Source organism: Symphalangus syndactylus, chromosome 24 (genome assembly GCF_028878055.3).
Source record: "Symphalangus syndactylus isolate Jambi chromosome 24, NHGRI_mSymSyn1-v2.1_pri, whole genome shotgun sequence".
Classification (NCBI taxonomy): Eukaryota; Metazoa; Chordata; class Mammalia; order Primates; family Hylobatidae; genus Symphalangus; species Symphalangus syndactylus.
The window spans coordinates 13,181,114-13,208,962 of NC_072446.2; the positions used below are offsets into that span (position 1 = coordinate 13,181,114).

At 49.4% G+C, this 27,849-nt stretch overlaps 1 protein-coding gene across 5 annotated transcripts; it reads right to left on the reverse strand.

Annotated features, from left to right (window-relative positions):
• Positions 1–1,956: 1,956 nt before the first annotated feature.
• On the reverse strand, positions 1,957–27,849 carry EDN3 (endothelin 3). Of its 5 annotated transcripts, none has more exons than XM_055265552.2 (5): positions 27,406–27,849; positions 26,577–26,865; positions 6,755–6,931; positions 5,533–5,578; positions 1,957–3,610 (listed from the first exon to the last, which is right to left on the reverse strand). In XM_055265552.2, the coding sequence occupies exons 1-5, from the start codon at positions 27,455–27,457 to the stop codon at positions 3,482–3,484; spliced, it is 693 nt and encodes a 230-aa protein (XP_055121527.1). In that variant the 5' UTR covers positions 27,458–27,849; the 3' UTR covers positions 1,957–3,481. The 5 variants fall into 5 exon arrangements, with proteins under 5 accessions (XP_055121527.1, XP_055121529.1, XP_063490282.1 ...); XM_055265554.2 differs by having other exon boundaries at positions 5,498–5,578; XM_063634212.1 differs by having other exon boundaries at positions 5,533–5,592; positions 27,406–27,659.

Sequence of the window (27,849 nt, forward strand, 5' to 3'; positions counted from 1 at the left end):
GTACCCCCTCGATAACCCACAACAGTCTCTAATGACAGTCCTGGGTTTTCAATACTAAACTCAGACTCAAAAATAGGGGAAAAAAGAAAATATCAAAGTATGCAGGCAAAGGAGAAATGGAGAGAATAGGCACTTAGTAAAGTTTAAACAGGTGCTCCAGAGATGCCAGAGAACACTGGAGTGGCAGCGTTGGAGGAGAACACTAAGTCTTCCAGAAACAAGTGGAGGAGCGAGGTCCTTCAACTGAAAAGTCAAACCAATTCTAACTGGTATAAATTGAATGGCAATACCTGCCTGGACACCTTATGCTGAAACTGCAGAATGTCTAGGATAAAGAGAAAAACATTAAAGCCACCAGGAATTAACCCATGATTGGTCTCAGAGGAAATTTCTAACCAGAAATAACTGACCTCGAAAGACAATGAAATCACATCCTCCAACTAAGGGGCTACTACTGTCAACTTAAAATTCTATCCCCAGAAAAACTATCATTTACAAATTTCAAAATAAAGATATTTGCAGATAGACAAACACATAGAAAAAAGAAGAAAAGGTAAAAGAAAGAATCTGAGGCTGGGAGAGTTTAAAGCTGGTTTCCCTAAAGGATATGGTGTCAAATCCGGGTCTCCAGACTCAACAGCCTTTTTTGCTGGGCTTCAGCTGCAGGCAACCTTCACAGGTGAACTGGATCCCAGGCTCAGAAGGGCTTGACGCTCACGGTTTAATGCATGATCTGAAGTTCTTACTCCTTCTAAGCCAGGGCCCCACAGTTTCCATAGCCAATCCTGCTCATAAATCCATAGATTGCCCCTTCATTCCTCCACCCAGATGCCAGAAAAGCCTGCCACGTCTGGGCCTCAGACTGCCCGTGACTCCTGGAAGTCCTCGGCTGTCCTCCTCTGCCTGGGGCCTCCGTGGCATCTGGGCAGCTCCCGGACTCCAGGTCCTGTTAGTGCCTCCAGTGAACACTGCAGTTCCTGCTGTGTGCCGCCCCACATCCTGCAGAAAAAACCCAACTCTCTCAATCCATCAAAGTCAAAACTCTCTAAAATGACTTTAATTAAAACAAGAGGCTCCTGGGTTTTCTCAGATCAGGTAGCCATCAAACCTACTCCTCTTCTTGGATTTCTCTTTGCTCTTCGGCTGGGCCTGTCTTTGTCCAATTCTCTGCCTCCCACGGTCTCTGATTCTTTATTTAAAAGGCAGGTGGAGAAGGTAGGAAAGGAAGTAAGAAAGAAAATAAAGGAAACCCCACTCTTTGCGAACATCCCCAATCCCCAGAGATATCTTGCAAGCTTTAAAGACTTGCAGGTGTGATCATTGCTGCCTTCTGGTTATCAAGAACTCAGCAGCCACACCCTTCCCCTAGAATCCTGAGCCCCCAGCAGTGCCCTCTCTCTAGAATCCTCAGCGCCCCCAGCAGTGCTGTCTCCTGGAATCGAGCTCCCTTGCAGTGCCCTCCCTAGAATCCTGAGCGCCCCAGCAGTGCTCTCCCCCTAGAATCCTGAGCGCCCTAGCAGTGCCCTCTCCCTAGAATCCTGAGCCCCCCAGCAGTGCCCTCTCCCTAGAATCCTGAGCCCCCCAGCAGTGCCCTCTCCCTAGAATCCTGAGACCCCAGCAGTGCCCTCTCCCTAGAATCCAGGGCTGCACAGCCATCTTTGGCAGGGCCACAAGGAAGCCTCCCTATTGCTAGGAAGACACAATGGTCTGGGGGAAGAACCAGCTCTCTCCCCAGGTTTCTCTCTTCCTGACTGCTGTGAATGTTTTATCTTCTTGGAACGGTCCCCAAACCCCACTTCTTCCTTAATATTCAGGCAGCCCCTCATCTAGCTCCATAACTGACTTTAGATGGATTCTGCTTCCCAAACTACAACTTCTTCCCATCCTCTCCAGAGGTCCATGAAAAGTCGATGCGCAACCATGCACATAAAGACAGTGAGGAAAAAAACCCACAAATCAGAGTAAACTTTAGGTTTTTTATTAGGCTTTTGACAGTACTTTCTGAGTATTTGAGCAATTAATGGGTTTCTCTCTAATACCATCTTGCCGCGGTGCCAAACAGCGCATATGCATGTTAAAAATGTAATTCAGGCTGTAAGGAATATGAGTTTGTATTCAGAAGGCAATTTAAAATCTACCTACCTATCTACCTATCTATACGTATATACAGTGACTACTTTGAACACATCTACATAAAGGAGTTGGAGAACAGTTTCACAATAAATAATCGCTTCTCTAAACTGTACAAAATCCTACCAGCAAATCAGCCACTTTCATTTCCTCATGATAGGTCATCACTTTTATACCTGTAATAACTTATGAAATACACAGAAAGAATTTAACATTTGGTCAAGGCCAATGCTCTGTCATACACCATCTTAAATGTCTCCCTCCGGGGCCCTGGACACCCACTCAAATGCCGTTTCTTATCTCTCTGTGACTGAGTGAGGAGATGGGCAGCCCCTCCCCTGCGCAGGCGACTTTACATGGCAGGATCACATTTCCACACTCACGGTAAGCTCAGCTCGGTGGGAGGAGCGCAGCTGAAAGAGATTTTGAACTGTCAGACAGTGCAAGTTGTTGCCAATTTATATAAACAGGAATTTACATAATTTACAAAGAATTTGTGTTCGTGACTTATTTTGAAGCCATTTCCCAAAGATCCACATTTACTCATGAAAGCAAATATTCAACCTAATAGCCTTAAGCTGGGGCTGTCTCTACAGTCGGCTTCCTGCAAACAAGGCCTGGGAACTCCACTACGTATCGGCCTGGTGTCTATACAGAATACAGAGGGTCAGTCACTGAACAGGAACAAGCTCTGTATTGCAGATACTAACTTTCTCCTTTTCTTGTCACAAACATCAAGGATCCTTTTTTCTTCTTCCTTCATTCTTTTGAGATACATTCTTTTGGTGGGTATCAAGCGCAGCTGAAAATTTCTCTGCCAAAATCCCATAAGCTTCAAATTTATAAACTCCTGTAGAGCTATGATCTATATCTAAAGCCGACGCCTCGTGGCCCTCACTGACATACACCATGCAGCCTATACTAGGCAAGGATATGAAAGTCGCATGCTTCTGCTGCACGGGCATTTTGCATTTATTACAAGATGGACATGTGTTTACATTTGCAAAGAGTTAGCTTGGAGTCCACTTATTCTCCAAGAGAAGTCATGTCAAAAGCCAGTAAGTGGCTTTCCAACTTGCCAAAGCTCTCCAAAAACAATTTCCTGCATGAAACCGGAGCTGCGGGCGTCATGCTCTGGGGCACATCTGGGATCATTTTACCCATTAGGAAAACTGGGGTCATTCGGATTTGGGCATTCTTGCAGTGGGGGGTTATTGTTAAGTGGGGACTCTTTGGGTGGGTGTTCTGCCCCAGGCAAATACACTCCTTGTCCATAAAGAGGTGGAAATCTGAACTGTGTGTGAGCAATGACAGAAGCCTCCCGAGACCAGGATACTGCAGGCCTGTCCTCCTAAGGGACTCCTTCCTGAAAGAGGCAGCGGGGGCAGGTAGATGGAGCGAGGGCGAGTCCACTGCCAGGCACGAGCTTTGGATGGTGGAGGTCTAAAGCCTGCTTGCTTTGTCTGTCCTTGACTTCAACCTAACCTTGGGGAAAGGGGGCAAAAGAGAAAAAAAAAAGAAAGGTATGTTATGAAAGCGTAGCTCTGTAGCTCTGTGCAGCTGAAAAAGGGAACGTCTTCCCACTGCCTCTCCAGCCTGTTCCCTGATTGGAACTGTACGTACCCTCTTCCCAGTGCTTCTCAGCAATTTCCGAGCCTATCACCCGACTGGAAAAGTGTGAAAAGAATAACACCAGCAGACAAGGCTGCCAGGGGCCCTCCCGCAGCCTGGCCCCATCCTTGATGATCACAAGCTAAGGATGGTGGCAGCCTCCGCTCTGAGAATGTGAATCTGGGAATTACTAACTTGAATCTTGCAAGAAAGCAAGAACATTGGCTTAATAAGAGACTTTTTCTTCCCAAGTAAAGCTTCTTACTAGAGCTTTACATGACTCATAGAGACCTGGGAGAACCACTTTTCCAGCTCCTGCTGGGACACCTGCACCACCAATCACATCTTTTGAACATGTGACATAGAACGGTAATAATCACCACAACAGCAAAAGGACCGGTGTGCTTCTCCTGTATAGGGCTCCCTTCTGGCTGTTCCCCGAGCACACTCTAGGGCCTTTGCACTCACTGGTTCCCCTACCTGAAATCCCTTTCCCTCACTCATCCCTATGGCTCCTCCCAGCCTTCCTTCAGGTCACCTGGTCAGAAAGACGAGGCCACGTCAACCCAATCTCAAACTGCAACCACCCCACGCCTCCTACCCTTGCCATGTCTTTCTGTTATTCTTTGCAATCTCACTTTCTATTGTACATGTTTGCTGTCTGCATCCGCCACTAGTTAAGCTCCATAAAAGAGATCCTATGCCTTGTTCCTGCTATGTCCCCAACATCGAGAAGGGTGCCCAGCCCGTAGCAGGTGCCCAACAAGTCTTTGCTGAACGAATGCATAAGTGAATGAATAAATGATGCAATGGATGGATGGGTTTAATTACATCCCGCCCTCGCTGAGAGGAGCTTTGATTTGGGGTGAGGAAGAGAAAAAGAGGAAAAAGAATGAAGAGGCAAAGTGGGACCATCTGGGTCTGACTCATGCTCTCCCGGGCTCTGTCTCTTCTGCCTCGGCCCTCCTCCTCCCGCTCCATTTTTATTATGGATGCTGACAGATCCCTCTCTGGACTAGACTAGAAGCGATCTGGCACCAATTTGGAAAGCCTCCTGTATACTGAGCATGGTTTCATCTTCCCTTGATCAGTCCCTGTAGAAACCCAAGCCACCTCCAGGCTATTATTATGAACATAAATTACCATCCCGTTGCAGATGTGCCGCTGAGTCATTAATAACGACTTCTGATTGATAGAATGACAAATAAACCCAGTTTGACTGCAGGAAACCCTCAGGATCTCTCATACAAAAAAGACAGGTGGGTTAAAAAAAAATAATAACATGAACTGGCGAACCAAGGGACCCTGCTGTCAAGCTGCGGTAATTGACCTCTGCCCAGAATCAGCTGCTGAAAAGAAGAAATGATTTTTTTTTGAGGAGAAAGACCACATGTTGCTAAGGAAGCAGAGGCGAAGCGTGGGTCTGGGCAGAGCAGCCCGCGGGGCCTCTGAGAGCAGTGGTTGGCTAGCTTTGTCCAGGCCAGGTGAAATCCAGGCAGGACATCACTGCCCAGAGCTACAAGGGATGCAAGGGCTGGCTCCCAGGACACAGAGTAGGGTGGCCAGGGCCCGGCAAGTGACAGCAGCTATCCACAGCTTCAGCCTGCTCTGCCCCCAGAAACGGTCCACCAAAGGCACCATTGCCTGTGGGTGCAGCATCCCATGAGATCTGGGGTTCCCACTGGACCAGACCAGATGCCATCCCCTCAAAACACCCTCCACCCACCCCCGAAGGAATGACATGTCACATCTTCACCTCCTTTGACACAGGCCTCTGTTGGCACCTCTCACCTTCCCTTCCTCTTCTTTGTCTGTTTTTTCTGCCGTCCTTGAATTACTGTGGGGAGAGAGCTGGTTTTAATGAATCAACCTGCCTTTCCCTGTGGCTGGTTTTTCGGTGTCAAATTATGACTTCCTCTTCCCCACCAATGAGCACATTAGTGCGTTCCCCAAGGACTGCGTCTCAGGCACAGTTTCTGAAGGCTGAGCACTCGGTGGGTGGATTTCTACCAAAGTACAGAATATACTCACCACTCACTCATTCATCGGATGTTTAAAAGCCCAGAAGGAGGGAAAAACCATGCAGTTCACACTGGGTTTCGCAGATGGCAGATCCTGGGGTCTTGAGCGCTACCGTCTGCCTTGTTGGGGTGTTGGGAGCTCACCCCTGCCTATGTGTCTTTTGTGTGCGTCAGGGCAGCTCACCTACGCCTGCACCAGGAAGGGTTTTGAAAGGGCTGATCTGCCTCGCTGGGTTCATGAATCTTGGCCCGAAGTTAAGAAAAAGAGGAGTAAGGAGCATTAACAGGAATACCTGTTAAGTGAATACCAGCTCAAAGCCCCTGGGTCAAACATGGACGCTGCCTGTTGGTTCCATTCAACGTGATTTACAAGCTTCCCTAAAGCAGCCAGGAGAGACCACAGGGTCTCAAACTTGGGAGCCTCCAGGGGCTACAAAGTAAGATAAATTAGTAACGCAGGTAAATGGATATTGCACGTCCTACTCAAGCGTGAGATGCCCCCACTCAGTTCCAGCCAAGAGTGGCCAAAGAGAAGGGGGCTCTGAGACCAGATGGTCCTACGTGCTGGGATCCCCCCGCCCCATAAGACTTTTGCACTCTTATCATGGGCTATTTTCGAGAAGGCTAAAAATATGCATTTGGCAGGGGTTAATTCTTCAATCTTTTAAGTGTTGGCAACTTATTCGGATTTTCACAAAGGGCTGTGCAGGCCAGAAAAACATATGTCTGGAAACCAGATGCAGCTATGGCCACTGTGAAGCTTCTGTTCCAAAACGCAGCAAGGGGGTGGGGATGCTGCATCTCCTGCTCTCCTGATGCTGAGGACCTGGGTCTTTTCTGGGCTCAGCACCTCCTTTCTCTGGCCCACAGGACGACAGTGGGTCAGGATATGACTGAACCATCCTACACCCTCCTTTGAGAAGCCCCTGGCCTGGCCCTGCCGAGGGTTGATGCATATCTGCAAATGAGTGAAGCTGAGGGAGGTGTCATACCTGCTGACGTCCAGAGTTTGGGTGCAGAAGTGCAGGCAGGCCTTGTCATATCTCCCCACACAAGCGCAGCGCAAGTGTGGCCGATGTGAGAGCTGCAGGTTCCCTGGAAGCAGCCCTGCAGACCTCTTGCCCCGGAAGCTTCCTCTGTAGTTGGACAGTCCATAGGGCACGGTCTGTCTGCAAAGCACAGGATAACGTTAGGTGAGCACACCCAGGCCTCCCTGCTCAGGGTCCCCCAAGGGTGTGGAGCGAGAACCGCCGCCTGGCTGAAAAGGTCTCAGAAACTGGTGTTCACAACCCTCCCCGCTACAGCTCTGGGTCTTAGGAAGGTTCTGGAGTGAACTGTGCACCCCCTGCCCTCCACAACCCCCAGGAAGAGAGTTGGGGCTGAGGGCATGGGAGGACATGGAGGGTCTGGGTAGCTGGGCAGCAGCCAGCCCTCTTGGAGCCCAGCAGGCATCTGGGCATGTGTGCCTGCACCTGTGAGGCCCTTAGCCTCACCCAAGGCACCAGCTGCAGGTGTGGCCTGAACGCCCCAGGGCTCGGCGCTCTGCAAACATGGGTGGGCTTTCATTCTCTTCAAGACCAAACCATGGCCGGCCTAGCTCCTCCGGGCCGGGTTCTGCTCCTCGGCTCTGGAAGTACCATCTGAGCCTCCACCTCATTCCATGGAAAGCCGAGAAATAATTAAAGACAACCATAGCACCCTTTCCAGAGCCTTTTCTTCCTGTGCCAAGGGCATGTGGGGCAACCTACGTGCTGGTCTGGGTCTTCACCCTGATCAGACCACCTGCCCTGATCAGACCCCGCAGCCTGAGGCCAGACCTGGGCCTTGAACTGAGTTTCTTCCATGTGCACAGCAGGCCTTACGGTTTGTGCTAATGAGAAGATGGCAAATGCAATTACAGTCATTAGAGATGCATCCCGGCCTCTGAAAGTTGCTTCCTCAAAGAGACAAACATCAGAAGGAACACTCCGTGCCCTCTGAGAGGCGAGTGAGGGCCTGGCCATGCAGCTGAAAGTGGAGCCAGCCTCAGAAGAGCCGCGTTATGAAGAAGGCTTGAAACTGCTTACCAATTTCGTTTATGGTTGGCGTTGGCGGGAGGAGTGTGACGGTGTGGTTCAGAGCAAAACCTGTGAAAGCTGGTTCTAGTGAGTGTGCACATCCAAATCCTCACTTGCCAGAGAAAAAGGGGGCACCTGCCAGGCAGCTCAGTGGGAAGAAGTTAAAAGCAGATGCTTAACTTACTAGCTTGATTTGAGGAACAAATTACTAATAGCTAGAAGAAACATGTGGCCAAAGCCGCTTTTCCAATAAACCTTGGTTTTCTTGCTGGTCCCCAAAGATGAACCACCTTGGTTTCCATGAACCCCACTGAGTAGTACCAATTATCCACTTCAAAGGGAGTCCTGACATCCCCTCTGCATTTTCTTTTTTCTTTTTCTTTTTTTTTTTTGAGACAGAGTCTTGCTCTTGTCGCCCAGGCTGGAGTGCAATGGCATGATCTCAGCTCACTGCAACCTCCGCCTCCCTGATTCAAGCAATTCTCCTGCCTTAGCCCCCCAAGTAGCTGGGACTACAGGCATGTGCCACCACGCCCGACTAATTATTATTATTGTTATTATTTGTATTTTTAGTAGAGACGGGGTTTCACTGTGTTAGCCAGGATGGTCTCCATCTCTTGACCTTGGGATCTGCCCGCCTCGGCCTCCCAAAGAGCTGGATTACAGGTGTGAGCCACCGTACCCAGCCACCCTCTGAATTTTCAAAATAAAATCAAATTGAATTTCTTTTCATTGGAAACACACACCATAAAGCCTTTTTGAGATGGTGAGGGCAAACTGGGCTAGGGCGCCCCACAGTGACCTAATGCTTGGAGGGAATCCCCCGCCCCCACCTCCCTGCTGGGTTGGACACAAGAGCCTAAAACTGACCCCACCCTGTTCTTTGACTCTTGTTCTCCCCACTAACTCCCTCCCACCCAAGTTCCTCAGAAACAGAGGTGGTGGGATCCCTCCAGGCAGAGACAGGCCCCGCTGATGAGCCATCTGTGCTCAGGAAACGGAGACAGAGGGCAGGATCCAGCCCTGTATTGAGCTGAACCCTCTTTCAAGCCCGTTTTTTCTCAGGAATGGGAAATGAGGGTAGGGAGTGCAGCAAGACAATGTAGACATTGTTTTGAGGCAGGGTTTGGCTAAAGGTGTATTTTTCCAGTAATAGGGCCACATTAAATCTCTAAGTGTTGACATTAAATCCATCCCCCCATTTCTTGGTGAAAATTACACCTAAGGAATAACAACACTCCCATTTCTCCATCAATAGCGAGACCTGCAATTTTGAAACTGCTGTCAGCTGATTATGCATTTGCACGTGTAGAGCCACTCAACTTAAGCAAAAACACTCTAAAGTGTTTTAAGTAAGGAAACAAGGCAACATGGTATTTGTTAATAAAGACAGGCTTAGCACTTCCCCAGCCGCCAAGCGCAGTAAAGTGCTGGTATGCAAACGAGCCCTGGCAGTTTCAGAGAATGTTTAGAGAAGCACGGCCCCCTCCCCTCCCCTACAGCCTTGAGGCACAGAAGCCCCTCCACCAAGGCCTGGGCCTTCCAGGTGTGCAGTCTGCTGACTGACCTGTGCGGAGGTGAGGGAAGCTGATGGCCCAGCAGAGCCTGCCCCTGACATTGTAGAGTCTGGAACAAGAGTTCACAAGGGAGGTCCACCTCCCACAGGGCTAATCATTTAAAGGTTTCAATCCATCTGATAAGCCCTTAAACGAAAAAGTGTTATCTCCTGTATCTGGACAAATGTGGCTTCCAAATGCCGCCTTGCAGGTCCAGCCTTTAATTTAGAATCCTGGGCTTCTGGCCATTCCGTATTGAAATGTGCTGGAGACCCAGTACCTTCTCTGCCATCCTGCTCCATCCCACACCAGCGCTGGCTTCAAGCACTCCCCGTGGATGCCCCAGGCTACTTCCTCCAAGCTCCTTCCACCCCACATCCTGTAAGCAGCTGTCACCCTGCAGGCCTGGAGATATGTAGCCGGAGCCCTGCTCATCCCCAAGTGTCAGGCCCTGGAGGATACCTGTGCAGGCCCTGGAAGTGGTCTTGGGGATGCGTGAGTAGGGAATTCCAGCCCCTGAATACCTGGAACATGGTCTTGAAGAGGATGCATATGGCTTTGAGTCCCAGACTCTTGCAGTGGGGTGGGAGGCATGGCCAGAGTGGCGTCAGAGGCAGTCCTCTAACCCACAGGGCCCAGAGATGCGGTGTTTCTTACCCAAGTCTAAAGGCAGATTACCGGATCCTCAAAAGAGAGGGCAGGTCTTTTACTTCTTTTTTACCCACCATGGGCCTCACACAAGGCCAAGAGAACAGATTATTGATTGAGCAACTGGTAGTTCATGGTGAGATCATTCTAGTCTGGCGAGACTGGATTCTTTTCACCCTAAAGAGTTCAATAACCACAAAAATCACTGAAAGAATCTCCAACATTTTTCAGCATCCACTATATACGTGGTATCAATGTAAGTGTCACAAGGACACAGAAAGGCATATCCCTATGTGTCCATGCCTTCAGGAGTTATATGCTGTTGGACTATGAAAACAGGTAAAGGAAAAAAGGCCAGTAGGTACAGGTATGTGCAAGGTACACACAGAGACACATGACCTGATAATACTGTTCTTCTGTTACATGATGATCACTTCACCCTCTCAACAACTTCCTGGTCAACAAAAGTGTGGCTGGACAAAGCAAAGGAGATTCTGCATGGAAAACACTTAGCAAAGTGCCATGAGCAAACAGTAGCTACTATTGTTATTTATCTGGTCTGGGAGGTCAAGTGAGTTGTATCAGAAAAGTCCCATCTACTAAGCTTGGCATTTGAGATGGTTGACTTAGCAATAAAGAAGGGTAATAAGGAGCCCAAGGCCACAGGTCACCTCATTCGACACCACCTTCTTACCGAGGTCTGACGCCAGATTACCAGCTCATGAGCACTTCTATTTCAGTTGTGATAATGTACTCATATCTCATGAGCATTTATATTTCATTTGTGGCCTGCTTCATCGCTGGCTGTTTACTGAGTAGTGAACAGGAAGGACCTAACGGTGGACCATGAACGTGAAGTGAAATTGGCCGAGAACCTTTGACCAGCATGCCCTGCCCAGTGGCTAGGGCCTATTGCTCTATAATACAACGGGGTTTTCAGAATACAATCCTTTATACAAGTAGGCAGCTCTTCCATCTGTTCATGTCTCAGTTATAACACAAAGCTCCATGCAAAAGAAAAGCAGGTGAGAAGATTAATCCAAATACCATTAGAAAAAACAAAACGCCCTCCAGCACACTTACATATGCAATCTCTGGTGTTGTGTGTGTTCATCTAATAAATTATCACTCAACTTATGTATTCAGAACATTCATTATTTGATTGGTATGGTGACATCAGAGTCTTGTTTATCAAATGTTTCTTATTTGTCACGTTTTCCCAAACATCATGTATAAGTGTTATCAAATATTAAATCCCCAAATCTCCCATATTCATTCTTCATCTGCAGCACCACACTGAAAACGCTTTATTTCTCCCTACAAGAAGTTTTTAAATAAGGAAAGCTGACTTTTGTTTTAAAGATTCTGTTTTTAAGTTCCGTGTTGCCTTTTCATAACACTGTCCATCTTTCTGATCAGGAAACTGGCCTGTATATCTGAAGTTTAAAGAAGAGACACAGATATTCCCACTGACCAGATTCTAAATTCTTGGGAAAGCTTATCAAACTGTCATTCCCTATTGAAAACCCAGTTTTTATTCCACCCCCCACAACTGAATAGCATGCAACAAATATTTGCCAACTGCTTTTCAACATGCAGGCACTGGACTAGCCTCCAGGTGAAACTTATGAAAAGACAGACAAGGGGCGGGGCCCTGCCCTGCACACACACACTTTTAATCCAGTACTGAGATTAGCAAATTGGCATTTTTGTCAGCTTTTTTCAGTCAACAGTGTTTTGTTTTTGTTTTTGTTTCGAGACAGAGTCTCACTCTGTCGCCAGGCTGGAATGCAGTGGCGCAATCTTGGCTCACTGCAACCTCCGCCTCCTGGGTTTAAGCGATTCTCGTGCCTCACCCTCCCAAGTAGTTGGGACTACAGGCACACGCCACCACACCCAGCTAATTTTTTTGTATTTTTAGTAGAGACAGGGTTTCACCACATTGGCCAGGATGGTCTCAGTCTCTTGACCTCGTGATCCGCCCCCCTCAGCCTCCCAAAGTGCTGGGATTACAGGCGTGAACCATAGTGTTTTTTGTTAAATCTGGAAATTTCACATAAACATCCCAATTTCCAGCTTTTCTTGAAGAATTGGAAGTTGTGCTAATACCAACCTCTTATTCCAGCATGGCAGCCGGGTAATGATGTCAGAGACTGGGCATAAACCCTCCATTCTGCCCCAGTCCCCACCATTTTCAGTAGTTTTATACCTGGCCCGCCCCCTTCACTCATCTTTTTTATGTGTCTGGCCCTCAGGAGCATCTGAGTTTACAACTCCTAGTCTAGTGGTTTATTCCATAAAGCGAAGGCAGATGGGTCAGATGACACATGAACAAAATGAGTACCTGATACTATTTTCCTCTTTACAAATAGAGGTGATGTTTCATTTAAATAGAGGTGTTGTTTTCATTTAAAAAGCCCAGCTGGCGACTTGAGTGTCTCCCCAACAAATAGAACATGTTCATATCACACTTAGGATACATGTCAAGTTGATGATCTACTTCCTCAGTTCACATTTTTCCTTCTGAACTGGGAAAGCAGAGGCAATATTGCCTTTTGGCCCAGGGGACATATTGTACAGAAAGCGTGGCTCTGTAACTTGTCCTGTGGCCAAGGGGAGGAGAAACAACTGTTTCCCACTAGCAGACAGTCAGGAGGCAGCCCCCAGCTGCCAGGCACCAGCAGTCATTGGATACTACCTCCTGCCATTCCCTGGAGAAACAACTTCTAGACCCTCGCATGCTTTCTAACTACAGCTCAATTTCAGACTTTATTACATTCCCTAGAAGGCACCACTCATCAACTCTCCCAAGCTTAGAAATGTCTGCCTGGGCAGGGAGGAAAGTGTCAATCACCTTTATTTACCATCTGTAATCTGAACCAGTTAGAACGTGGCTCTAATGACTAAGACAGGGTGAAATAGAAAAATTAATCCAAATACCCTTAGAAAAAACAAAATGCCCTCCAGCATGCCGACATATGCAATCTCTGGTGTGGAAGTGGCTGACTATTCAAAGGCCCATGAAAGTGACCCTTTGCTTCAGCAAACATCCAGCAGACACTGCTACGCACAACACATGGAGACAAAGGGGAAGGATAGGACCAGGAACAGGGGCACCTGCGCTCCAAGGACTGAGAAACAGGGAATCCTCTGGAGCCTGAGGCCAGCATTGGTTATTTTTGTCTCCTAGGATCCAGTCTGCCATCTTCTCTTTGGAGAATTACCCGCCTCCCATTGTGTGAGGTCTCTGGGGGGCAGTCAATTGATGGGCCTCACCTACCTCTGCCTGAGGACTGGTCAGGAGACCTAAACTGGGCCAGTAGGACCCCCTCTCTCCCAAGACTCCTGAGGGGCAATTCGAGATCAGAAAACACTCTGGAGCTATGATTTGCCAAGCGGCCCTGCCCTCCCTTGTCCACTTGATGCACCCCTAGACCCCCAATCCTGTCCTAACACCTCTCCTTTCAGAGCCTAGGGCTTCTTCTTGCCTCCAATCTGTGAGCTTTCCCACGTCCTTCCAATAAACTCCTCCTGTGCTTTGCCAGCTAGACTAGGTTTCTGTTGCTTGTGACCAGTGAACTCTGGCTGATCCTGGACCTCACTTTCATGAGATGGCAACCATGGCCTCTTGGGTGTAAGAGGAAGGCTTGTAGTCTCCCCAGCTGTTGAGGACAAGGAAAAATTTTCTTCACTGCAACAACACACACAAAAGCATGTTCAGAATCAGGACAAACCCAGCACAGTAAGCTGGCTGGAGTCCTTTCCCCCAAGTGTGTGCACTGTGAAATGTCTATCCTCCACAGGTGGAAGCAAGCTATGGCCCTCCTTTCCTCCAGGTGTGCCCACTGCCCACTGTCTGTCCTTCAGCAGGTAGAGGCAGGCATGCCATCCCTTCCTTCCCAGGAGGCTCAGAGCCCACCCCTGGACACTCATTTGACCACCTCAGAAGTTTTGTCTTCTACTGAATTTATTCCTTGCCCACTCATCAAATGCTTATGAAAGTCTGCTGTGGGCCAGGCCTTATGCCAGACAGCCCATGGGGTGCCCTTCCAACCTCCAGGAAAGAAAATAGGCCAGGAAACATAGCTCCTCAGTGACCTCATTATATAAGCAGAGAACACACACAGGGGCTTTCTGGTTCTAAAGAATATTATACAAAGCTCGTGCTTCCTAAACATCAGAACAGTGAACCGGCAATTCATAGCTTTACTTCTGCTGCAGAAAATTCTCACGGCTTAAAGTTGGGAGGACCCAAGGCAGACCGTTCATCCCACCACCCCACAAGGTGGGAAGTCCATCTCCTGCAGCCCTCAGAAAGAGCCCATGAGTCTAGAATATTTGGAAATACCAAAAGCAGTGAGCAATGTGCTGTGGGTTAATTGTTGCCTTTTTAAAAAATTACTTTATCCCCCTCCTTTCACCCTCAAAGAACCTTTGGAATTACCCAGGACTTGGCTGTTTGAGAATTTTAACAGTATCACATACATTTTCAAAAAGAGTACTGAGCATTAACCCCTACCAATCAGATCTAAGAGGGAGGGCCAGTTCCTTCATTTCATTTGAGAGATGGTGTCTGGCCCAGGCACAACCCCCTGGCTCAGCAACAGCAGGACCTTGTCCAGCCGGAGCCACTGGTTGTGTCTGCCCCATTCACCTCTCCATCCAGGGCAGCTGACACCATGTCTGGCTCAAAATCAGGTCCCAATATCTCAATAATAAACACCTGTTAAATGAATGAATGAATAAGGTCCAAATGAGCCATCACTGCACGGCCCTACCCAGTGTCCCAAACATATGACATTCTTGGCTGACTCAATGGATCTCTACTTATTTTGTCCTTAATCAGCTGGTCTTTGAGGGGTTTTCCTAGAAAACCTTCTAGATTACTTGTGGCCTCTAGATTACTTGAAATGGAAGAATTACGTCTTGGCAATAACTCCTGCAGGCCACATCAGCACCTTGGTGGACAAACTAGGCTGCATAGATAGGTAAGGTACCAGAGGCAAAACAGAGGCTTCACTAGGCTGGCAGATCCAGGCTTCTAGTCACAAGGATGACTCATTCACAGGAAAGGTGGGCACCTTCCCTCTGGGCCTGAGAAACAAAAGGGCTGGCTGGGTCTCTCCAGGGTCCCTCTGGCTCCAAACCCCACTCAGATATTTCCAAAGGCCCTCACCATACCTTGAACATCCTTAAATAGCACAATCACTGGAGAAGGCCTTAGACCTTTGCCCCAGCACTAACACCAAACTCAAAGTGAGGTGCTCCACCCCACCCAAGATAAGTGGTTCCCAGGATCTCATCAACTGTATTTAGAAAGCCTTAGCCCAAACTGTTTACACTCTTCCATGGCCTATTACCATAAGACTGAGATTAAAAAGAATCTCAAAGTCGCAGAATTTATCATCCCATCAGCTCATTGGACCATAGACCTATTCCTCCCCTAACACAGGCACCTGCACACTTAAGGATATTTGGAGGAAGCACCAGGGGGTCAAAGGAAAGGAGAGCAACAGAAAAATACCTCTGTTTTTGTTATGTGGTGTGGGATTTTCAAGACTTATGGCTAAAAAAAAAATTAGAGAAACAAACTCCTCCAAAACTTGGGGAGTTAAGCTGTCTATGGAATCCTACAGATTAGCAGGTTTCCCTCCATCTGGTACAACCCAAATGCATCAAATGAGTTAGGCTAGAGTTTCTCTCCCCAGCCCCCAGTGACCCTGCTGAATTCCAGGCCGAATGTAAGCATGAGAAATCCGTGGCTGCCTGGCCCAGCCTCATTATAACTTTATGCAAAGCTGCAGACAGACAGGGCTCAAAATAGTTCCCAGCAGTGGAAAGAGAAGAGGGAAAACAGGGAGCAAGTATTTTCGTAAAGATGGGGTTATGTGCAAAGGGATTAAAAAAAAATGCCGACACCATCATACATGCCTTTGAATAATCTAAAGAAAGCAAGAGAAGACACCCTTGCTAATTTCCAGGAGACACCAGGTTAAGGATGGAAAAGAGTTTCACGAGCAAGACTTATGCTCACCATCACAATGACTAAAGATACGCTCATCTTCTACCTAACCTAATTGTCTGTGTCCTTGCGTAATGCCCTTTTGGTAGCTCTGTCAGAGGTGTTCGAACCAGAGCAACTCCATCTTGAATAGGGGCTGGGTAAAATGAGGCTGAGACCTACTGGGCGGCATTGCCAGAAGGTGAGGCATTCTTACTCATTGGATGAGACAGGAGGTCCACACAAGACACTGGTCACAAAGACTCCCACTAATAAAACAGGATGTGGAAAAAAAAAAAAAAAAAAGATGGCCAAAATCCACCAAAACCAAGATGGCAACCCAAGTGACCTTCTGTTGTCCTCACTGCTCATTATATGCTAATTATAATGCATTAGCCACTAAAAGACACTCCCACCAGTGCCATGACAGTTTACAAATGCCATGGCAGCATCAGGAAGCTACCCTATATGGTCTAAAAAGGGGGAACCCTCAGTTCCAGGAATTCATGAATAACCCACCCCTTGTTTAGCATATGATCGAAAAATAACTGTAAGTATACTCAATCAAGCAGCCCAGACCACTGCTCTATGGAGCACCCATTCTTTTGTTTCTTTACTTGTCTAATAAATTTGCTTTCCCTTTAGTCTATGGACTTGCCTTGAATTCTTTCTTGTTCGAGGTGCAAGAACCCTCTCTTGGGGTCTGGATCGGGACCCCTTTCCAATCATAGCTCTGATAGATTTATCACTTACCTCAAACTACCGAGTCTCTATCAGAGACACAGACTTTATCCTCAAACAAGATGCCAGGGCTGGGATTAGGGTGAGGCAGGTGAGGCAAGTGGAGCAAGCCCAGGGCTGGATCCTGCCTTTACTAAAAATAATATTTGGTCAATTATGAATTTTTTTGCACTCATTTTGGCTTTCTGAAAATAGTGCATTGTATTTGACTTGTTTTTTCCTACTTTCTGGTGCCTCCTGAAAGTTTGTACATGAGGGAGTACCTCACTTACTCCGGTCTATTCCCAGCCCTGCAAGAGACCCATGGAAATCAGATTCCTAAAAATCCAGAAAAGTTACACGGAGCTCTGCTGTCTCATGTAGTTGCTTCTGACTCTCGGCAGAGCTATTTTACACTCCCCAAATTGTGAGGCGAAACTGTCCACCAGCGGGCCAGTCACATTATTGGTCGCGTCTGTCAGCACTTTTGTCATCAATGCGTATGAAATGAAGCTGTTTCTGGTTTTTAAATTACTGAGCCAGGGAACAGGCCTTCCTGACTGTTCTGTTCCTGAGTTACTGTTTATTAAGAGCTCCCACCAAGTCTGCCCTGAGGAGGCCACAAAAGAAGAGGAGGCCAGTGCTTCCAAGCCTCTGAATGTCCCCAAGTTCTCCCAAAGCTCTTGGCCCTCCTAAGACTCTGAGGTGGGGCAGACGAGAAACAGAGCCGATGCCTCGGCCTGTCTGTCTGTTCTTGGGAGGCTTGGTGGGTGAGCCGGGATTCCGAAGCTCCCAAAACTATGCGGACAAGCAATTCATTCACATGTGGCCATCTATACTCCGCCATGCTCTGCAATTTATTTTCCCAGTGCAATTAATTTCTATTCCAAAGTGGGCAAAAGTCTGTGTGTATATGTGTGTGCATTTCCAATTTTGAGGAACTCTGATTCAACTGAAACACGACAAGGAAGGAGACCAGGTCACTTTCTCATGCAAAACAGAGACCATCCACTTCCAATACACTGGAACGCGGGGTTGTGCCGTAGACAGGGTCACCCTTTACAGCTCCCCCTCTGAGGTTGGGAACCAGAATCATAAAGCAGAAGCATTGTTTGCCTCCCAGCTTCCTTTAATTAAATTCTTGCAGGAACAAACATGACCAGCCACATCAGAGCCTTTCATCTGCCTCCAGATTTAAGGCCAAGTTCCTCACTGTAATGGCCCTTTCATCTAGCAGAAATCCAAATTCTCCCTCGGGGTCACACAGGGTCACAACCTCTTTGTACCAAGTTTTCTTGCTACAAATCAAACTGCCTTCCAGCCTCAGGTCCCTCTGTCTCCCAAGCAGAGATGAGTTGCATTCCACCAAGTCTGCTTTTGTTCCTGGACCACTCACCCCTCCTGCTGACTCTGGGGCAGAAAACGGGCTTTTCTACCTGTGCATCCCCAACAGAAAAGATCTCGTAGGACTGACCTTTCCAACAAACTGTGAAATTTAGCCCTAAGTCCCTCCAGTTTTAAAGAAGTATCTTGCCGTCCAGTGTTCTAAGAAATATGCCACTCCAACTGAAAACTGGTACCCAAAAGTGCGCTAATTTCTAAGGAAGAGATAGAAATGGTTATGTGAGGGGGAAAATTCCTGAAACCATGATCAGTCAGAACCTCAAGCTCAGGGTCCCTTTTTTTTTTTTTTTTTTTTTTTGAGACAGAGTCTCACCCTGTCGCTCAGGCTGGAGTGCAGTGGCGCAATCTCGGCTCACTGCAAGCTCCACCTCCCGGGTCCATGCCATTCTCCTACTTCAGCCTCTCCGAGTAGCTGGGACTACAGGCGCCCGCCACCACGCCCGGCTAATGTTTTGTATTTTTAGTAGAGACAGGGTTTCACCATGGTCTCGATCTCCTGACTTCGTGATCCGCCCGCCTCGGCCTCCCAAAGTGCTGGGATTACAAGCGTGAGCCACAGCGCCCGGCCGCTCAGGGTCCCTTTTAGTCTGGCCAACACCCTCTTCTTTCACATGCCCGTCTCAAAAGCACATCATGAAATGATGTCTTCTAAATCGATGTCTGTGGGATTTCCTCGATTGCTTCCTGGTGACTCCCGGTTGGTGACACCCACTTCAGGTCCTAGGCAATGCTGGGTGAGGTCAGAGGTGAGGCTACTGGGGCCCCATGGGGTCCTCAGCTGCAAATTACAAGGCATTATATCTACTCTGCTGGACGTACCAAGGACATGAGAGCCACAGATGCCTCACAGAGTTCTCAGCATAGGTGTTTAACAAAGAGGTAAACAGATCATTCCTATTCTCCTGAACTGACACCCTAATCACCCCGATCACCACCCCTACCACCTATTTCACAGACACAGCCCCAGACCAGTGCCCGCAAAGAGCGCCAGGCCCCATTCCTGAAAACTTCCAATGATTTACCAAGGGGAGAGGGAAGCAATAGAAAGCAGAAAGGAGGGGCTGGAAGGGCGGGACTGAATCTCAGCCCAGCCCAGCGACCTTTGACCACAGAGTCTTTATCAGGCTGCTTATCAGCAACAGCAGACAGCCAGGCACACCTTTTCCCAGAGTCTGTAAGCTTTCTGCTAATTGAGGCTAACAGACCATCTTGCAGGGGACAGAGTGGACAGGCTTGCTCCGGGGCACTCCAGGAGCTAAGATCAGAGTCAGAAGGTCCAAAGAGGTGGACCCCAGCAGCACTTGAGAAAGGACTTTCTACTCACCAGCCAACATCCTCCAATCACAGGATTGGATTTGGCAGGAGGACTGGTTTTGGCCCAGGAAGGGCCTTTGCAGGGCTGGAGGTTGTGTTGTTATCATTGTGGCCACCGTCTTCAAGACGTTGAGTGTTTACTAGATTGTAGGTGCTGTGCTAACCACGCCCTGTGTACTTTCTTGTGTCATCCTGAAAACATCTTTCCTCATAGAGTGCTATCTATTCCCCCACTCTCCAGATGGGGACACTGAAGCTCTCAGAGGTGACATCTCCTAAGTGGCAGATCCAGATTCCAGCCCAGGCATTCAAGCCCACAGTTTGAGCTCTTAACCCCTACAAATGGATCTGTTCCTCCTCCATGTGACAATTTGGATGAGTGGCCCCAGGCCCCATTTCTCTCTAAACCCCAGGAGTCTCTAAACCAAAGTGTGAAGCTGGATCTGCAAGAAGAGATGGATTTGAGCAGCCCCACTTCCTATGTCTGCCCTGCTCCCGTAACCACACCAAGAAGCAAGAAGGCAGAACAAGGCACAGAGCAGCAGCCAAGAAAAGAAAAATCCTGCCCTAGGAATGGGGCTCATGGCCTGGGGGTCCCTCGCTCTCTCCCCCAGACTCAGCCCCCTCTGTCCCAGCATCTCTCACATCAGGACAAACCTTCTGGTTTGCTTGGAGTGCACGCTCAACCAGCCCCTCTTACCCACAGAGAAACCACCAAGGGCTCTGGTAGGCTAAAGGAGAGTCACGTGCTTCTATGCAAGCCAAGGCTACATTTCCAAAATAAAATGTAGGACTTGTGATGGACCAAGGATTTGGGCTTTGCCCATGTGTTACATATGTTAATAAAAATAATCTTGCAAAAGGGCAAATATATGATTACATAGAATTATATATATGAATCATCACTATCAAAAAGAACAAAACCCCAGCCCTAACAATATAACAAGACCCAATCTCTACAAAAAAAAAAAAAAAAAATCACAAAATTAGCCAGGCATGGTGACATGCACCTGTGGTTCTAGCTACTCGGGAGGCTGAGGTGGGAGATTCAATTGAGCCCAGGGGTTCAAGGATGCAGTGAGCTATGATCGCATCACTGCACTCCAGCCTGAGCGACAGAACGAGACACTGTCTCAAAAAGAACAAAACCACCCTGAATCAGTCATGGATGGGGAACCACGTCTTTTATTCATTCTTGGGTCCCAGAGCCCCATTCAGTACTGACCCAGGTGAGGCACTCGGGGAAAACATATTGAATGAACGAAAGCAGGAGTCACCTAAGATGGCATATTAGTCACCTAAGAAGCCCATGTTGGGAACAGGCACACAGGAGGAGGCTTACATGGCAGGCTTCAGGGCCAAACTTCTGGGCTGGCAGCCCAGTCCCTACCCACAAGCTCTGCAACCTTGGGCAACTGACTCCGCCTCCTGGGCTCAGCTTCTTCCTGTAAACTACAGGGACAATAGCATCCAACTAATGGGGCTGTCAAGCTGATCCCATGAGACGACATGAGGTCACAGTCATGGTCGGCCATCCTCACCATCCATGCTCGGCATCATGATTAGTAGCAGACTATTCATGACTCCTTTCCAAAACCATGATGGCAGAAAGACTGGCCCTCTGCCTCAAATGGCCACATGTCCAACAGTGATACTGCCAGGTGTGGCTCACAGGTCAGGGTGACTTTTGTTTTTTTGAGATGGAGTCTTGCTCTGTCACCCAGGCTGGAGTGCAGTGGCATGATCTCTGCTCACTGCAACCTCCACCTCCTGGGTTCAAGCGATTCTCCTGCTTCAGCCTCCCCAGTAGCTGGGACTATAGGCACATGCCACCATGTCTGGCTATTGTTTGTATTTTTAGTACAGACGGGGTTTCACCATGTTGGCGAGGCTCGTCTCAAACTCCTGACTTCAAGTGATCTGCCCACCTCGGCCTCCCAAAGTGTTGGGTTTATAGGTGTGAGCCATCACGCATGGCCCAGGGTGACTTTTATCAGGATCTCAAAATCACATTCTGGTGCTCAGCTGGCTCCTCATGTGCAGGAAGTTGGGGCTCCAGATCCAACCGTTCTATTGGGATGTTCTAAAATTTGGAATATCTCTTCTTGAGAGCATGCCAAGATGCCTTTCTTGAAGAGCACAGAAGGCAAAGCCAGAATCTGTGACGCTGCCCTTTTGTGGTAGAACACATTAAAATACAAGTTTAAATGTTTTGTTAATTCTTTTTTTTTTTTTTAACTCTTTATGCCTTCAAGGGAGAAAAGAACTCCAAACAAATGGCATTCCTGCCGGATTAAGTGTGGCTTGCTCCAGGGCAGCCTAGGAAGCCGGCTTGGGCATCTTGATAGGAGCTGATCAGACTATTGGGCTTAGGAGAGACTTGGCAGCTCACTGTCCTGGAGCGGCTGATGTCTGCACCTTCCAGAGGGTCACAGAGAGGCAACAGCACCTCCTGGCTCGAGGTCACACAGATAGTCATGGCCAGGACTCAAGGGCAGCACTCCTGGGTTCTGGAGTCTTCTCCACAAGTGGGGAGTGTAAATCCCAAATTTTCCACCATGGTCATGATTCCCAACATCCTGCCCTGTTCTTTTCATAACTACATTCCTATTTGCCAGCCCATGTGTGTCAGATTTTGGTTTGGAAAACACGGTTACCATCCAGCATCACAATGCCTCCGTCAGATGTCCTTAGAGGGATGAACAGATGGCAGGATCCCTCAGCTCATGGGGCGGGGAGGAACACAGTGGGGCTCTTTGCTGGGTGCTTCACAGCTCAGTCAGCCATTGGATGAACAGGTTTTCAGTCTTCAGCCAGGCTCTGAGGGGCTGGTCCACCGTGAAATGTGGTTTGAGCTGACATCCCCGTTATGGGTCACTTTAGGTGTCAACTTGGCTAGGCTACTGTGCCCAGTTGTTTAGTCAAACAGCAGCCTAGATGTTGCCCTGAAGGTATTTTTGACATGTGATTAACATTTAAATCAGTAGACTTTGAGCAAAGCAGCTGACCCTCCAAAATGTAGTGGGCCTCATCCAATCTGCTGAGGGCCTTCACAGAAAAGACAGGTTCCTGAACAGAAAAGAATTCTGCCTCCAGACCTCCTTGACATTAACTCCCTCGGGAATTTGCAGCCTGCTGGCATGCAGATTTCTGGCCTGCCAGCCCCCATAATCGTGCAAGCCAAATTCTTAAAGTCTCTGTTTGTCTCTCTCCATATATATATCTCTGGAGGGACATTGCCCATAACTTCCGTCTTATCCTCCATAAAAGTCCATGGCCCCCAAGAGCAACCAAATATTTCCTTTGGCAACTGCACTTCTGATATATGCCTAATCTGCGCGCACACACACACACACACACACACACCCACACACCCTGTTGGTTCTGTCTCTCTGGAGAACCCTGACTTCTACAGGCCCCAGCTACCTGGTATCTGTTTCTTCAGTCTGCTCATAAAGAACAGCCGCAGTGTACAAAGACATCAGCACACGGACCTCTTGTTCACCACCTGTCCCCTTACTATCTTATTCTTGGCAACTTTTCCATGACAATAGGATGGGATATGTTTTTCTCTGATTTGGGACTTTGTTTTTGTTGGCAGTGGTGGGATGACTTGGGGACTGTGGGGGACAGCCAAGGAAAGGCTAATGGAAATCATGCTATCCCGCTGAAGAGCTGTGATCCCAGCAGCCTTGAAGGGGCAAGTATAAATTTGGTTCCTCTTTGGGGCCATGGACTTTTGGGAAGATATCATGGAAGTTATGGGCAACATCCCCAAGAAAAATTCTCTTGCCCACGCCCGTCTACAGGGATGTGCAGGACCCTGAGGAGCAGCCAGGCACCTGGAGAAAGAGGCCTCCTGTGTGGGAGAAGGCACTGGAGATTTAGGGGCTCAGCAAGAGCAAAGATGAGCCAGAGTACCCAGGTGGCAGGACTTAGCCAAAAGTCAACCAGTATTTCCTGAACATCCATGCCATGCTGGGTGCTGACAGAAAGGGCCGACCAAGCTCGGGTCTGGAAGGACTAAGGAGGGAAAAAAGCAGGAGGGCTAAAGGGACAGCCGAGGAATCTCAGACCTTCTTTCCAAAAGAGACTTAAGAGACCAACCAGTCTCTTGAGCCTGGACTAGACAGTTCACTTTCCTCGAGGAGATGCAAAGCGGGTCTCGGTAGTAACTCCCAACATGACTCCTGCGCATCGCAGATCCTTGAAGGCAGCAAAAATGACTGTACTCTGAGAAATGTCCATCAAAGATCGACTAGGAGTGTTGATTCTGTCTTCACGCAGCTGGATGGGCCATGGGAGGAAAGACTCTGAAAGGTGAAAAGCACCCAAAAGTTCAAGACCCCTGACTGAGGCACAAGAATCAAGGCTCTTTCTAGTGCCCAGAACAGCTGCCGCTGGGACAGGGAGAAATCACACCTGGTGGAGAAATTTGGAGAACGAGGCCAGTCCTTGAATGAAGAGGGCATGACAGCAGGAGACAGGAACACGTGACAGGTGGGGTTGTGATCTAGTGGGGAGACAGAACCACTAGAAAAGACTGTGTCACTCACTTCCAGTGCCTCTTTTGCTCAATTCAGTGATTTTTTAGATTACTCCCCATCACTCGTGTTCCCTGTCACTACAGCCCATTTTCTCAAATTGCAGTCTTGTCTGAGATATTTTAAAGATGACAAATAGACCTATCTACACATCTACAGAGTTTCGGGAAGGAAGGGAAGGAGGGAGGGAAAAGAAAGGAAAGAAAAGAGGGAAAGAAGGGAGGGGGAGAGGGAGGGAGGGCAGGAGGAAGTTTGGAGGGTAAGAAAGAAAGGAGGGAGGCAGGAAGGGAGGGAAGGAGGCCATTCGGGAAATTCTGCCTCATAAAAATTATTTTATCTGTCTAATTTCAAAATGCTCAAGTCTGGCTATTGTCATTTTTGTTTCCCAAGTAGCTCAGGGGATGCCCAAACACCAGATTTAATCCTTCTTTCATCGTGTTTAAATTGAACCAGGGTCGGGAAGGAGGGGAAGAGGTAAATCACACTTCAGGGGGAAAGTTATCAAGTTGGCTGTCCTGGAAAAAGTCAGAGATCCACAGCTTCATTTCAGGACAAACTCGAAATCATGAGACAGGACTTCAAACGATCGCAGGGTGCATGAGACAGAATTTTAAACAGATCACTGGGTGTTGGTTGAGACTCTCAGACATGTCTCAAGTCATCGCTTCCTCCTCAGCCAGTGCTCCGGGGCTTGGTAAACAGGCAACGAACGAAAGAGATGGTCTCCAAATCCTCTCCCGCCTGCCCACCACCCCAGGTCCCCGCCTGTCATTCCATTAGCTTTCTTCTTTCTCCTTCTAGATTCACAGCTGGGGATTCTGGCCAAGACAAGAACTCGGTTCCTGGTGACTGCCCAGTGCCCTCCATTCTGTGAAGTGAATTTGATCAGAGCACAATGACGCGGGTTAAGAATCAGAAAGGGCGGTGCCAAGGTGCAGGGGCTATAAGGAAAGGTGACTCCCATTGCCGTCTGAGAGTAAGAGGCAATTGATGATGACCCAACACTCACAGCTTCTATCTTCCCCATAAAGGGAAAGAAACAGGGAGGCACCTCCCATCCTCTAGGTGGACACAGCCCAGCCAGCAAATCAGGATATCATGACCAGCTACAGAATTTGTGGGACCCAGGAGAAAATGCAAATGTGCAGCTCTTGGTTCAGAAAGTATTAAGTGACAGCAGGACTTTAAGCCGAGCCAGAGTCTTTCTGAGTGCAGGACCCTGTGCAAGTGTCCTGCTGGCTCAATGTGAAGCCGCTGCCTGCCCTTCGAGCATGATAGGGCGACGTTCCAGATCTATCGTGGATGTGATTAGAGGTCTTGTCCCCGGGTCTGAAAGACATTCCACCCCTCAGGTTTACTACCCTGCTCTGCACTTCATTTTTGAGGTGCCGATGACACAAGGTAGGTAAGTGAGCCCCATGAAAGCTGCTACCAAGGGCTCAGAGGTTATGGGGCTTGGGGATAAAGGTAACCGTGAGGAACCTGAGTCAAGATGGCTCTGGGACATGGTGGCAAAGTTGCCTTTCCAGGCTTCCAGGGATTTGCATTCACAACCATCTCTGAGTTCTCAGCGAAGAATCCCTAACAGGGTACAAGCAGGAGTCCCAAGAGATCCCACGAACACCCAGGGAACAGAACTCAGAGGCATCTGATCCAAGTCCCAGATCTTAGAGATGGGGAAGCCAGTGTCAGAGGGTTGGTGACCCAAGCAAGGTCAAGCCCTCTGTATGGCTTGCAAGATGATGTGTCTGCAGGAGGGGTTCCCTGAACACTGGGAGTCATCAAAGCCTTCCCCTGTCAGAGCCACACTCTCTCCACATGGCCCCAGGAGAAGGCTGACTTCCCCACAGGACGAACCCCAAGACAAATTCAGGATGGTGCTATCTAGGCCCTAGGATAAGAGAGTTCCTAAGGACTGCAGGAGAGAAGGGAAGGCCCTCTGCAGCCATGGCAGTGGGTGACTAGAGCCAGCCTGTGGAAGGCCCATGGGCGAGCTGATGTGAATTCACCCTGCCTTGGCATCCAGGGGGGCCCGCAGGGAGGAAGGGAGCCCATCCCAGGGAAATTCCACCCCGAGTGGACTGTGCAGGTTCTATCAGGCTCAGCTAAACCCACCCTTAGACTCCCTGGAGACCAGGATGTTTTCAAGGAATTTTAAACCCCTTGGATCCTGGCGGGGTCAACAGTGAGTATGAGCCCCCTTAGCCCCTGGGGAATGAGATAAACTTTCGGGGCTTTCTCTGTCTCAGAAAAGAGGCTCAGAGAGACTTCTCAGGTATCTAATCCCCCTGGTCAGTTCACTTCATTCAGAGAGAGGGCTCCCCCTTCCACAGGATCAAACTCAGGATTGAGTTTCTCTTGGGCCAGGCCCTCAGGGGGGATGTGGGTCACACCCCTGACCTGCAGAAGAGACCTGGGCTGGCAGGAGGCCCCAGCAAGAGCTAAAGGCTGTGCCAGGGCAGGCTCTGGGCTAACTGAGTGGGGCTGGGGTGGAGTGAGGTCCTCCTGGGAATGAGCAGATGTGGGCCTGGTCCGGGAGCCACATTCCTCACCACAAAAGGCTGACTTACTCGGGAGTGTTGATCCAAATGATGTCCAGGTGGCAATAGTAGACACACTCCTTGTCCTTGTAGGTGAAGCACGTGCAGCGCCTGGATCGGTGGTGCTCAGGGGCCCCCTCGGCCGCCTGCTCCTGCCCAGGACTTCCAGGGCTTGGACCCTGCAGTGCTGTCGGGGCCACAGTCCCCTCGCCAGGGCCAGCCACAGTCTCTTCACAGTCCCCCTCAGATCTGGCTGCAGTGGGGGCCTGGGACACGCCGCGCCTGCCAGCATCCCCAGACTGGGAGCAAGGCACGAATCCTGCAGGAGGCAGATTGAGGGGCTCCTGAGTGTGCAGACCCCTCAACACTCGCCACCCCCAAACACCTGAGGAGGGGGGTGGAGCAAGCAAAATGTCTGCAAAGTTTCCAAAGCTCTGCGCAGTTTCTGAAAAGTTTCCAAGCTATCTGCACACTCTCTGAAAAGCTTGCAAGCTATTTGCACCCGTTGAAAACTTGCATGCATTTTGCATACTTTCTGAAAACTTTGCCAGCGTTTGGCACAGCCTCTGAACAGTTCGCAAACTTTCTGAAAAGCCCCCAGTTTCATGAAAAATTGACCAAGTCGGCCCAGGCAGCAGGTCTCCAGCCTGTGCGCGGGCTGCAACCCCCAGAGCCCGTGCGGGTAGTCGTTGTGCGCCGCTTCTGCTCCCCAGCCCGCCCCCAGGCGTCTTCAGGAGTGCAGAGCCCAGGCAAGAGTCTGCTCCCCGCGACGCACATCTTCTCCGCGCCTCGGGTCCCCCGCCCTGGGTCCTTTTGTGTGCGCTCGCGCCAGGAGAGGCGCGCCGCCCCGTGCGCTTACCTGCGGCGGAGGTCACTGTGAGCCCGAAAAGGAGCCACAGCCCCGGCTCCATGAACCCAGATCAGGCGCCTGAGCACCGGACCAGGAGGACGGCCGCTTGTGGCCGCGAAAGGGCACTGGGGCCGGGTACAGCTGGCCTCGCCCTCCAGCTGTGGGGGTTCGAGGACGGCTGATCGCTCGCTGCGTCTCCAGCTCCGGCCAGGAGTTGGCTGCGGCGGTCATAAACTTTCAGAGCGCGCTGCCCATCCCTGTGCGGAGCTGGCCGGCTGTGGCTCGGGCTTTTCTGGCTTCTGCACCACCCCCGTCGCCTCCCCGCCCCCCAGAGGGGCTGGAGCTGCCTCACCGGGCCTTTGAACCCGGGCGCACTGGGGGTCGCCTCCCAGGCGCTGGGGGGAGCTGGCCAGGAGCGCAGCGGCCCGAGGCGCACCCAGGACAGCGAGGGGC